The sequence below is a fragment of the Callospermophilus lateralis genome, chromosome 12 (genome assembly GCF_048772815.1).
Source record: "Callospermophilus lateralis isolate mCalLat2 chromosome 12, mCalLat2.hap1, whole genome shotgun sequence".
Classification (NCBI taxonomy): Eukaryota; Metazoa; Chordata; class Mammalia; order Rodentia; family Sciuridae; genus Callospermophilus; species Callospermophilus lateralis.
Genome location: NC_135316.1, coordinates 100,232,749 through 100,245,671, shown reverse-complemented (window position 1 = coordinate 100,245,671; position 12,923 = coordinate 100,232,749). Strand labels below are relative to the sequence as shown.

General features: G+C 43.4%; 1 protein-coding gene across 1 annotated transcript in view; it reads right to left on the bottom strand.

The window, feature by feature from the left end:
* The window catches only part of Ubac2 (UBA domain containing 2), a 157,405-nt gene extending 146,852 nt beyond the window's left edge, over positions 1-10,553 (bottom strand). The window contains exon 1 of the mRNA XM_076872130.1: positions 10,396-10,553. Within this exon, the coding sequence (XP_076728245.1) occupies positions 10,396-10,426 (31 nt within the window). The 5' untranslated portion in view covers positions 10,427-10,553. The remainder of the gene's footprint in view (positions 1-10,395) is intronic.
* Positions 10,554-12,923: the final 2,370 nt, after the last annotated feature.

The following is a 12,923-nucleotide window of genomic DNA, read 5'->3' as shown; positions in this document are numbered from 1 at the left end:
TGCATGGTTAAAGAGCGTTCAAAGGTTAGTGTGCACTGTCAATCATTATTCAGTCAACAACACTCCTGACCTAGTTGGCCACAGAACCCTTTCCAAATACAAGTCTACTCTTTCCACTGTGTCATCATACATTCAAGAGACCAAACTGACATATGACTAGAAAATGGCCTAGAACAATGGCAATATAACTTACAAGGTCTTAGGATAAACATCTAGGGAAAAGAAGCATGATTTAAATGAGGATTAAATTTTAGTTCTCATTTATATTAATAATTTAAGTGGGGGTAAAAATTCCAGGTACCCCTCAACAAGTATCAATGTTTCACAAAGTTTATTTCAAAAACACTGGAGGTAAATTATTTGTCAAGTTGTACTCACTAAAATTCTAAAAAATACATTTTAAAATTTGCTTAATGTGGGCTGGAGATGTGGCTCAGTGGTAAATCACTCACTTCGAAGGTTCAAGACCCTGGGTTCGATCCTCAGTACCACATAAAAATAAATAAGTGAAATAAAGGTATTGTGTCCAACTACAACTAAAAAATAAATGTATATATTTTTAAAATCTGCTTGATGTAAGGTAGGTCCCACTTTAAGTACTGAAACTGATGCTGACACAAGCAGAGAGAGGAAAAGGTTGGAGAAGGAAGACATAACTTGATAAAAGAAGGAAAGAGAGAGGAACACACACACAATAAAAACAGAAGTTAGTTACCACAAGCAGATCCTATCAGGATATAAACATCCCTACTGAAAGCAAGCTGGATACTGGTTCTGACGCAGGAAGAAAGAGGGAGACTCACGGACTGAAAACCATCAGAAAGGGCAGAGCAGAGTTAACAGCCGCAACTCCAAGCAGAATGGAAAGCAATGTGACAGGGCTGTCACGCAGATTCAGAGCTGGTGTTTTCACTGCCAGCATATGAAGATCTCAGTAGTCGAGAGCAACACCTGCAGATGCATGTCTCTGAGACTGAGAAGCAGTATAGTGTGCAACACAGAATATGGGCCAGACTGGCCAAATTCTAGTCTCGCTCCTCGTCATGTAACCTCTGGAAGCACACCTGACTGGCTGTGCCTCAGCTTCCTCATCTGCATGTTGCAGAGAATACTATATTAACTCGCAGTGACGTTCTAAGGAATGAATACATGTAAACTGCTTAGAACAGTGCCCAGCATGTAGTTAAGTGTTCTGTAGGTAGAATTAATAGTTAACACTTACTAATTATTGATTGAAAAGTGACAAGAAACACAGATATGCAGCACTTCGTTTAAATGATGATTCTTTACCCAGGTATTTGTCCTAAGGTTTTCGAGTTATCCTGCCATTGCCATCTTCCACTAATTCACTTTGTTCCACTAATTCATGTGAATGACAAATATACCACATATTATAACTTGCATAACTAAAAGCTGCAGACCTAACAGGTAAAAGGGACTCAATTTATGTCCCTTTATTTATGACATTTCCCTTACAGGGACTTAACTATTAATGTGGCATGACACAGTGGAAAGGGTACAGGCTTTGGAGGCAGGCAAATCTGGGACAAATCAGCTCTTCCACAAACTAGCTACATGATCCTGGACAAATTATTTTCTGAGCCTCTATGTACTCATCTGTGGGGGGAGGGGTGATGCAGGGAAAGATATCTATCCCCACAGGGCAGCTGTGAAGATTAAATGTAACAAGTATAGCAATATTTCTCCCTTAAATTGCTGGTGACATTTTACATTCTGCAGCTCCAAGCGGAATGGAAACTCCTTTGGGGTTGGACTTTGGCAGTATGCATCAAAAGTTATGAGACAATGCACTTTCTTTAACCTTTCACTTCTAGGAATATCTGAAAATGAAGATGCTCTCAGCTTCATTACTACAGTAGCAATGAAAGGAGAAGAGAAACACATAATTCTGGAAGGCCAGCCAGCAGGGGGTGTTTTGGAGGAGAAAAGCAAAATATAAACAATAGACACAGATATTACATTTTAGAAGATCCTGTTTGGTAAAATAAACAAGTTACACAGTCATATTTGAGTATGATTAAGTTTATTTTTACTTATTTAGTTGTTCATTTTTGCACTGGAAAAACAGAACACCCAAATTCCAATAAATGTCATTTTATTTCTTCCCATTGTTTTTCTACTTTTCAGAAGTTCCTTTGATGAACATGTACTTGTTTTATAATAATAAAATTATTATTATTAGTTATTTTAAAATGAGAACATGAATGTATAGATAAAGATGAAGAAAATTAAGTGAAATGCTAACACTTTCTGTAATCTAGTTAATCTCACTTTTACAATTTTTAAAAGCACCGTTTCTTAAACTTATCCCACTCTAGTTAATATCTACCTTTCTTTCTTAGCTAAAATGTATGAATAAATAGATTTCTTGGGCATTTCAGAAGTCCCCAAATGCCCAAAATCCCCCAAATCTTCAGCTATGTGGAGAATAGCTTACCCCCAAGAGTCAGGCTCTAAAGGCAGAAGTTACACAGGGTTTGGAAGCCCAGGCCTGGTTAAGCAGAAATGAATAGACTTAGAGTCACCCTTAAAAGAACCAGCAAAATGATTCCTGGCCCATAAAACAGAAACCCAACTAAAACAAATGATAAAATTGGGAGTTTCCTCTGAGGTACCAAAATACAAGGGCTGCTGCCTACAAAAGGGAGGCCCCACCCCAAAATGCAGAATTTATAAGGCTGCCAACAAGTCCAAGCTGTAAGAAAAAAATCTTACCTTTGAAGGCTGAAGTGTTGATTACTTTACTGAACTGGAAACTTAATTTTTAAAATGAGCCTGTTTTATGGTTTCTATTACCTAAGACTACCACCACTTGACTGATCTTGTAATTACTACTAAATCCTGAGAACCCAGGAGAGTGGCTGGCCCACAGGCATGACCATAAATGCCTACCTGGTGACTAGTGAACTGAAGCCAGAGGGGGCAGCCACAGGCCTGACTCCTTCTCACACAGGCATAACGCTTCCCTATCTAAGGAATACTTAAAGAGATGGTGAGACCAAAATGCAGAGCTACTTATCTTCCACAAGTTATGTGTTCAACACAATGAACACGTAATTAAGAATATGTCAGTAAGAACATGGTTTGGTCCTTCCTACCAGTGTGAATAAAGGAACAGCCATGCTAAGTGCTGTAGGTGTCCATTTCACCATTATGTAGGGACAGAGTATTCAGGTTCCTGAGCAGGATTCTCAGCTGAAATGAAGGTGGGCGAGATGCAGACCTCCAGCACCCCCACCAGTCCTTAGGGCTTGCCCATCTCTTCAGTGAGATACGTCCATGTCACAGGTTAACACCAGTGGACCTCAGGATCATGAAACCTCTCTAACTGCATCTGACAGAAGGCTCCCTAGCAAATAGTTTGGATCAGGTAAACAGTTTACTCAGGAAAAAGTTGCAGCTCAGTTGAGCACTGCATCTCCCACTTTAAACTGATCCAATTGCACTGGTTCCATGCAGCGCAGTGAGAAGTTTGGTTAGCAGGACACCCTGGTCACTGGCAGACTTCTGAGTCTTCAAAGGGCTGAGTCCAGCTGTGTCTCATTCAGACTCACCTGACTGTGTAAACACGCAGGGATCCCTCCAATCTATATCTACTCCACCTCTGATTCACTTCTTACCCCTAAAGACAGCAGGTTTTGCCCTGTCAGACACTCTGAAACTGCTCTCCTAAAGCAACCAATGACCCATTACTGCCAAAAAAAGATTATAAAAGAACCTAACTAGATGTGTTCAGGAGATCAGAGGAGAACCAAGGAAGTACAGAAGGGGATGGAGATTCAAGAAGAATTTCAGAAACAAGTGTTCAAGGCCAAACACAACAGAACGTTTCCTTAAGATGAGGATTGAGAAGCACCCATTTGATTCACTGGGGTGGATAACAATGGTCACCTCCCCCAGGGCAGCTTGAGTTGCAGTGAACCAAAAACACAGCCCCACACAGTAGGTGGCATCAAAGAACAGCAGGCCAGCTACAGAGGACTAAGGAGTGAAGAGAGGTGAGCGGCAAGCAGAATTAATGAAAATCATCTTTCAAGAAGTACAGCTGTAAAGAGGGCAGCCCTGACTGGGAAGGTGCAGGTAAGATCAATGGAGGGGTGATGCTTTTGTATGTAGACACTCAGGAGAAGGATCCAGTTAAAAACACTCAGACCCGACTGAGCATTTACCAGGGCAAATCCCGGAAGTTTTACTTTATTAACCCTTTTTTGTCCTCCTTTCCACCATCAGAGATCCGAAGGACAGTTTGACTCACCAAGACAAAGATGCACACCAAGGAGAAGGGAGCAGCAAGTGAGAGGCTCCTCACTCAGGGAGCCTCAGAGAGCCACTGGGGAGAAGCGTCATCAGCTCTAAGCATGAGCCAGCTCTCTCTCAGAGAGGATGGTAGAAGAAAGGAGTGGCACTAGAACAGGCCGGCAAGGAAGAGGGGAGAGCAGACGGAGGCAGACCCCAGTCAGAAGGCCATTCCTGCTTTAAATGGGAAGAAAGGAACAAGGCTGCATGGGGGGAGAAACAAGGTAGGCAGGACCCAGGAGGTATGAGCACCCCAGTGACAGCCTGATTCTCTCCCTGGGTGCAGTGCAACAAAGACCAACTGGAAATAATCTTGAGGTTAGAGAGGAAGTGGACACGCAGAAGGATGGCCAAATCCAAGAAATTTAGTTAACTAAGAAATAGTGCTTCAGAGCTCAGCTCAGTTTAGACACCAAGATTAACACAGGACTGGGATTTTGCTCAATAAGTACACCAGGGTGGCTGGTGGCAGAGAGTCTGGACTGGACCACAACTTTGAAAATTAACCCTGGGTTACAGTCTGGATTCAGAAGAGATGCCAGACACGGGCTGATGAACTGGAGATGAGGAGGAATCCATATCTGGAAATCACAGTGGAGTGGGAGGGTGAACAATCCAAGGGACACATATTTACAGTGAAGAGGACAGGTCCAACTGTATTGAAAAAGCAGTCAGTTTCTCCAAAGAAACCACCCCTCTGCCAACCCTGCCATCTCCTCGTCTCTACCTGTCCCTTACACAAGGGAAGGGCCTGAAGTTCTGTCCTCAGCTCTGACTCCACTCACCAACACTGCAGCTCTTACCCACATTCACCACCTAACTCCCACCTCGCCATGTTCAGTCCAGCTCCAAACCCTACTCTCTAGTGGCCCCTGTGTAGCTCCAACTGAACTTTGCAGACTGACCTTACATGGGTCCAAGACTGAACTCATCTTTCCCCCAAAACAGCTCCTCCTTCTGTGTTGGTAACTGCATAATTTACCCAGCTGTCTAATCCGTTAACCAGAGTCTTTTTCAACTCTTCCTCCCCGTAATCCAATAAGCCTGACTGAAACCACCTACCTGCCCAAACACCCTTCAAATCCTTCCCTCTATCCCATCCATTCTCACTGCTAGTATCTTTTTTTTAAATATTTATTTTTTAATTTTAGGAAGATACAATATCTTTAATTTATGTTTATGTGGTGCTGAGGATTGAACCCAATGCCTCACACATGCTAGGTGAGCGCTCTACCACTGAGCCACAATCCCAGCCCCTCACTGCTAATATCTTAATTGGGCCTTCGGCATCTCCCCACTGGACTCTAACTGTTCTCTCTGCCTTTCCTGCTGGCCACCTTCTTGCTTTGATCTAAATGTTTGCTCATTTGAATCTCCCAGGGAACCTTTAAAAATATCAATTTCTTAAAAAAAAAAAAAAAAAGAAGAAGGAAGGAAGGAAGAAAGAAAGAAAACAGATTTCTGATGTCCACATTAGCCCTTCTGGATGTGACCCTGGGGATGGGACCCGGCAGGTGTACATCCTGAAAAGTACCCTGGTTGCTATTTTACTGCTGAGACAGGTAGCATTTAGAATCACTTCACCATCATCAATAGTAATTTCCTGTCTTCCCTCCCAGAGCAATGAGCAACATGCCTGCCTTGGGCCTGTGATGGTGATCACCTTCTTCTGCTTCTCAGGACGTGGTCCTATCACTCATTCCTGTATCTTCAAGAGATCCTCCCCACTGAGTCTTTCCCAATAATGAACAAGCCAAAGTTTCTCTCAACTTAAAGCAAACTTCCCTTCACTGAGGCTCCCACGACTGCAACTCCTTCAAGGCCTTCAGGACTGATACTCTTAAAGGTGATTCCCAAGCTTATTGCCTCCTTTTTTTATTCTACTCATTCCTTGGCCAACCATAATCTCACTCACTTCTCTCCCAATTACTGGATAAGCCATTCTGGAAAGGCCCTAGATTTCCTTTTTCTTTCCAAAAAGGTCACTTTTAAGTCCTTTTCTGGAAATCTCTGAAGCATTTAAGGCTACTAACCACTCCTCTGGAATTCTCTGCTCCTTGGCATTCTCCCACCTCCTTGGTCAAGACTCGGTCTTTTCCCCAGCTCTGCCTCTTCTCCCTCCTCAAATGTTAAAATGTCTACAGGTCTGTCTCCATGTCCCATTGCCCTCTAGCAAACTCACCACACACCATAGAAGCTGCCCACTACAGCCATAATCAACAACCCCCAGAATTCTTTACCAGGCCTTGCTCCATCCCTTACAGAACCTCTCCCGACTGTTATGCCTGACAAAGTCTTACTCCTCCCTCAAAAAAAAAAAAAAAAAAAAAAAATCATGCTAAGTGAAATAAGTCAGTCTCAGAAAATAAGGGTCAAATGTTTTCTCTTGTATGTGGAAGCTAGAGCAAAAAAAGAAAAGATGGAAGGGAGGATCAGATATCATAAAGATATAGAGAAGATCAGTAGACTAGAAGAAGGAGATCAAGAAAGGAGGGATGCGGGCTGGAGCTGGAGCTCAGCGGCAGAGCACTTGCCTACTATGCGTAAGGCACTGGGTTCTACCTTCAGCACCACATAAAAATAAACAAAATAAAGGCATTCTGTCCATCTACAACTACAAAAAATAATTTTAAAAAAAGATAGGAGGGATGGAAAGGGGAAGAAAATGCAGAATGAATTTTTAAAAACCATGCTACATGCATATATAAATATACCAGAGAGAATTTCAACTTTATGTATAAGTAGAAAGAACCAATCAAAAATAAATAGATAAGTGAAAGGAAAATCAGTAGAGGATGGAAAAGAGAGGAACAAAGAACTGAAATTAAATTCTAAGCATGTACAAATTTGCCAAGATAAACCCAACTACTATGCATAATTTTAATGCTCTAATAAAAAAAAATGTATATATGTGGGCTGGGGTTATGGCTCAGTGGTAGAGTGCTCACCTAGCACGTGTAAGGCACTGGGTTTGATCCCCAGCACCACATGAAAATGAAATAAAGATAGTGTGTGTCCACCTATAATAAAAAATATTTTTTTAATTGTATGTATGTACATTTGTATCGGCTGCACTGTGCAGTCTGACAACTGTGCCTCCCCCCAGCAAGCCACCCATTGCCATAAACCCACTACACTACCACTGCACTGCCCTGAGCACACCTGTTCTTTTCTTTTTTTGTCCTCCTCTCAACACTGAACTCTGAGAACTATACCTGGATACATAAAACATGGAATTAAAATTAATGTTGGTTGAGTGCATCATTGCACAGTGAACATTTGAAGTGAATAAATAATGGAAACACCTAGGAAATAAATGTAATAAATGACATATGTTACTCAACATAGAGTTGAGTGCCAGCATTACTCTGTGAGTAGGAATCTAATATGAGTCATGAACACTGCATGCATTTTTAACAAGGCATAACTGCATGATGGGTCAGAAAGCAACAGTTTCAAAGACATGGTCACAAACGCTCTTGCCCTGATTTACTGCCCTGATTGAAGTTTTCTTTGGTAACCTGAAAGCACCCTGTTGCACCTGCTTTGCTCTTTGTGCTTGGTGTTCCCTTTCTTCAAAAGGAATTTTTCTCAACAAACTCTGATGTGGCTAGCTTCTTCACATTATTTGGTTCTCAGTTCAAATGTCACCTTCCCAGATATCTTCCCTGACCACACATGTTAAAGCTGTACTCCACATAACTTCCATTTTTGCCGTTACATATTACTATGTAAAAGCATTTTAATTACTTGTTAACCTATGTAATGCTGTTTCTACCTTTTTTAATCACATTATCCTGTTCATGAACTATATGGGTATTCAACAGATGCCTGCTGAGTAAATGATCAAGGAGAAAGTAACACAAAAAAATGGGAAATACTCAGGTGCAAGAAATGATAGGGATTTCTTCCTTAAAAAAATTGTTCTCCTGAGTGCAGGGGTAGACCAATGGATTAGCCTTCTTTAGGATAGTCAGAAACAGAACTAAGACTTACAAAATGGACATATAATTTCATATCTAAAGAAAATCACTTTGCCGCCAGGGGGATCTTTACTAGAAAAAAAAAGTCAACACGTGGTTAACTGTCCTGGAAAAATGGCCTAAACACCATCGTAAGCACTGAACACAAGGACCAAGACTTAGTCATCACTGTGTTCCTGGTACCTAGAACAATTCACAGCCTACAGTAATGCCCAAACTATTCGTTAAATAAAACATGGCCCGCTGGGGTTATGGCAAGCACTCTACCGCTAAGCCTGTGTGAGGCACTGGGTTTGATCCTCAGCACCACATAAAAATAAATAAATAAAATAAAGGTACTGGGTCCAACTACAATTTAAAAAATTAAAAAAAAAAAAAACCAAAAAAAAAAAAAACATGGCCTGAAGAGGAAGGATCATCCTCTCATTCCTACACTGCAGAGACACTTATTTTAGACACAGGACAAGATAGCTGAGGAGGAACCCTGGGAATAGGCCTCTCCCCAGGCAGCAGTTTGTTTCCTAGAATTCACCTACCTGTTCCATAGGGAATAAAGAATTGCCTTCCCCAGAGTCACCCTGCATCTAATTTGGACACACTTTGTCCATGTAATCTAATGGCTAATATGTTTCAGCAACTAATAATTGATTTCCCTCTTGCCTTTTTAATTTTTTATATGTCCTTTGATTGGCAAGGATAGCTCAAAATGCTGAACAACTAAAACTGAAGGATCTTACGGTTAATTTCACATCTACCAGTGTAGTGTGATCCCAGGAAAACCACATTACCTTCCTGAACTGTCAACTTCATCACCAACTATAAGTTCTTCATCCAAAGGGCAATTTGAGAAAGATTGATTAACTAATTATTGTAATGGACTCTGGATCCAATGATGAAAGACTCCATAAATCAAATTATAAAACAAGGAAAATCATAAATGTTAAACTCACTTCAAAACCTAAAAAGTTAAGAAGTGAGGAAGATTTAAAATGATGCCTGTGGTCGAGACAATAACTCACTCTCAATACTTAAAACAGGTATCCTCGGGCTGGGGTTGTAGCTCAGTGGTAGCACTTGCCTCACAAGCATGAGGCAGTAGGTCTGATCCTCAACACCACATAAAATAAATAAATAAAACAAAGATATTGTGCCCATCTACAACTAAAAAAGTATTTAAAAAAACAGGTATCATCAGAAAAAGATTCATGATATTCACAGTAGAACTTACTATTTGGAAATGTCAGGCTTTTCTGTGTTCTGGCAACATCAACTACACATACTAGAAATGATGAGCGACTGCAAAACTATAGCTGTTCAAACAGTTCAGAGCTGGTGCATCAGTGTCTAATCTCCGCACTGTTCGGTTGACACCCTCCACTTTATCGAAAGGCAATAAAACAATGCGGTGTGAAAAAGTTGTTTCCCAGGCGGTTGCACACACCTCTCTGACCTCCGCCTGCTCACCACCGCTGACACTCCAACAAAATTCAGCACACCCAACAGCGAAGTATACGCTCTCTGGCCAGATGACTTCCTAACTTCCCTCTACTTTAAAGTATTTTTGTTTGTCTAAAAACTCCTCAGGAGGACTGAGGAAGAAGTGTACCTAAGTAAACTGAGGGGTCGGCTCCTGAAACAGAGGTTGAATTCTGCATGTGGGGGGTCCCACTGACCCTAAATGAATGGGGAAGGTGACAGTGATGGGGGCAGGCTTCCAGCACCACCTCCACCTGGACAGCCTCTACTCTCAGCCTGGCACCAAGCCGCCAAGGGCCTGAGGCCGGGCCACGAGAACACGGGGCACCCAGCCCGACCCTAACTGCCCGGCCCACCTGCAGCAGCCGCTGGAGCTGCCGCGCATCGCACCTGGGGCTCACCATGGGGGCCGAGCTGGCGGCGCGACGCCGGGACCACTCGCCCCTCATGGCTGACGTGGGGACGAAGCCCGGGGACCCCAGAGGCAGGAACGACCCAAGTTGGGGCTCTGGGATGAAGGGCCAGCCCCCCAACCTCCTGCAAACCCGAGGATCCCCGCTGCCCCCAGCCCCAAGGTAGCGCGTAGGCGGCAGTCAGGACGGCGGGGGCCGATACTCACAAAGCCCACTGGAACCGGTGCTGGTGAACATGGTCCCGCCGGGCCCGGAGCCCCCGCGGGGGTCAGGGGGAGGGGAAGCGGAGGTGGAGAGCCCCGGAGACGGCGCAGGCGCACTCCTGGCGGGGCGGTGAATCCGGCGCGACGGAGCCGCTCCAGGGCCTCCGAGCAAACGGCGCATGCGCGTCCCGTGGGGCGCACCCGCTCGGCCGGCGCCCGCCCTTCCTGCCGCGGAAGGGAAGTGCGTGCGCCGCCGGGGGGGATCTGGTGTCCGGGTTCTTCCGACGGCTGCGGCGCCGTTAGGAACGGGTGAGGAATGGCGCGGGGTACGGCGCTCGGCGGCGGCACTTGCGTGCCCAGCGCCGTCCCACCCCCAGGAGCCTCGATGGCCCCGGCTTCCTCTGTAAAACACAGGCTCTGGGCCCTCTTCGCGACCTCTAACCACCCGGACAGGGCTCGGGGCGCGTTCCACGCATGCTCGGCGTTTCTGGGCGGGTTACCGAAGCTCACCGCGCGGACTCTAATCGACGGCGAGCCGCACCTGCCCTCTGGTGTCCCGCGGCGTCCGGGAGGCTGTTGACGGGAAGGGAGTCCGATAAGACCGTCGTCTGGTCCAACTCTCTGTGAATTGGGAGCGGAGTGGTACAGCGCGCCTTTTCGCTCGCGTCGTTGCAATTTTTTTTCCCCTTTGTGAGATGAGATTACGCGATTTTTCAAGGGAGATTGAGCTCGAAAATTACGCAGTCGTAAGAAGTGTTTTTTACTGGGAGTGTACCCCCCTCCCTTTATTGTTTACTTTTATTCGGGGCTGAGGAGCGAACTCGGCGCCTCACACACGCTAGGCAAGCTCTACCCCCGAGCTCCAGCGGGTTAAAGGTTTGCCGGAACTCCTGGGAGCTGGGCGGGTAACCGGCGGTAATCCCCGCCGGGGAGCCTCGCAGCTCAGCGAGACCCTGCCTCCAAAGAAAGAAAGAACGTGGGGGAATTGACCTCAGTAACTACACATCTAAAAGAAAAGAACAGGGTACAGTGGACAACATACTTTTTAAAAACGGTTTCTTTTTTTGGGGGGGGGGGGGAGGGGGGAGGACCTTAGGAGTGTTAGCCAATGGCTAAATCTGGAATTCATAAATCAATAAAACACAACCTGAGAGATTCCAGTGGGTCAACATGTTCACATTGATTATTTCTGGAAGGCAAAAATATAGGTGATTTTTATTTTTGGGGGGGGGGTGGAATTTGTTGTATGTCTAAAATCTCAAAATGAGTTGCATACTTAACTTTAGGTTCAGGTTCGTTCAGTTGAGTTAAATGAACTTAATGGGGAGTTCAGGAAAATAATAGTCTAAAGGTCCCTGATGTTTGGAGAAGTTATTGATTGGCTTCAAAACCTATAGCCAATATAAGACAGTAGTTCTCAAAAGTACCAGTGGGGCCCCATGACCCATTCATGGGGTTCAAAAGACAGGATTATATTCTCAGTGATGCTAAGACATTTTTCTTTTCCACTCTTGTTCACTCAAAAATATGTAACAGCTTTTTTCCACTGTACAGCTGGAAAAACTGTATAACTTTGTGAACAAAATATCCAGTGACCAATGCCTAATGTTATGAAATCATGAAAGAGCCATTTGACTGCAAGACAAACAATAAATTTCAGTGTACACAGTACAAAAAGTTCATTCAAATGGTTTCAGGCTCCTCATTGCACTTTAAAAAACTACCACCAGCACTTATCTGGGCATGACAACGTACAATCATAATACCAGCTACTTGGGAGGTTGAAGCAGGAGGATTGTGAATTGGAGAGATCAGCCTGGGCCATACTAAAAGACCCTGTCACAAAAAAAGAAAAGAAAGAAAAAGGAAAAAAACTTGTAAAATTATGGTGCAGGATCAATATGGGTATCTGAAAAGACTTAAAATGCTTGCTTTTCAACTCTATGTGAAATAGGATTTTCTTCATAAACTTCATCCCAAAGAATGCATTGCAACAAACTAAAAGCAGAAGCAAATAGGAAGTTCCATCAGACTTCTGTTAAACCAGATATTAAAGACATTTGCCAAAATGTGATGTTCTTCCCCATAATTCTTTGCTTCATAAGGTACTGTGGTGTCAGACTGGATTGAAAGTTGGCATCAGATTGAATGTATCTATAGGACAAGACTGCCCCACCAAATTCATCTAAGAAATGAACCCATCATGATTAAGTGAACCCTTTATAAAGAAAGAGTTGACAAAGATGGAGACTTTAGAATTTTAGGAAAAGCTTATATTGACAAATTGTGTTAACATATGAATATGTAACAATGAATCTCACTTTTATGTATGACTATAATGCACCAATAAGAAATTTGAAAAAAAAAAAAAAATACTGTGGGTCAGCAGTAGAATGCTTGCCTAGCACATGTGAGAGCCTGGGTTTGATCCTCAGCACCACATAAATATAAATAAAATAAAGGTATTGCATCCAACTACAACTAAAAAATATTTTTTAAAACTTTTATTGTCCCTGAAATTTGTTTTGAAG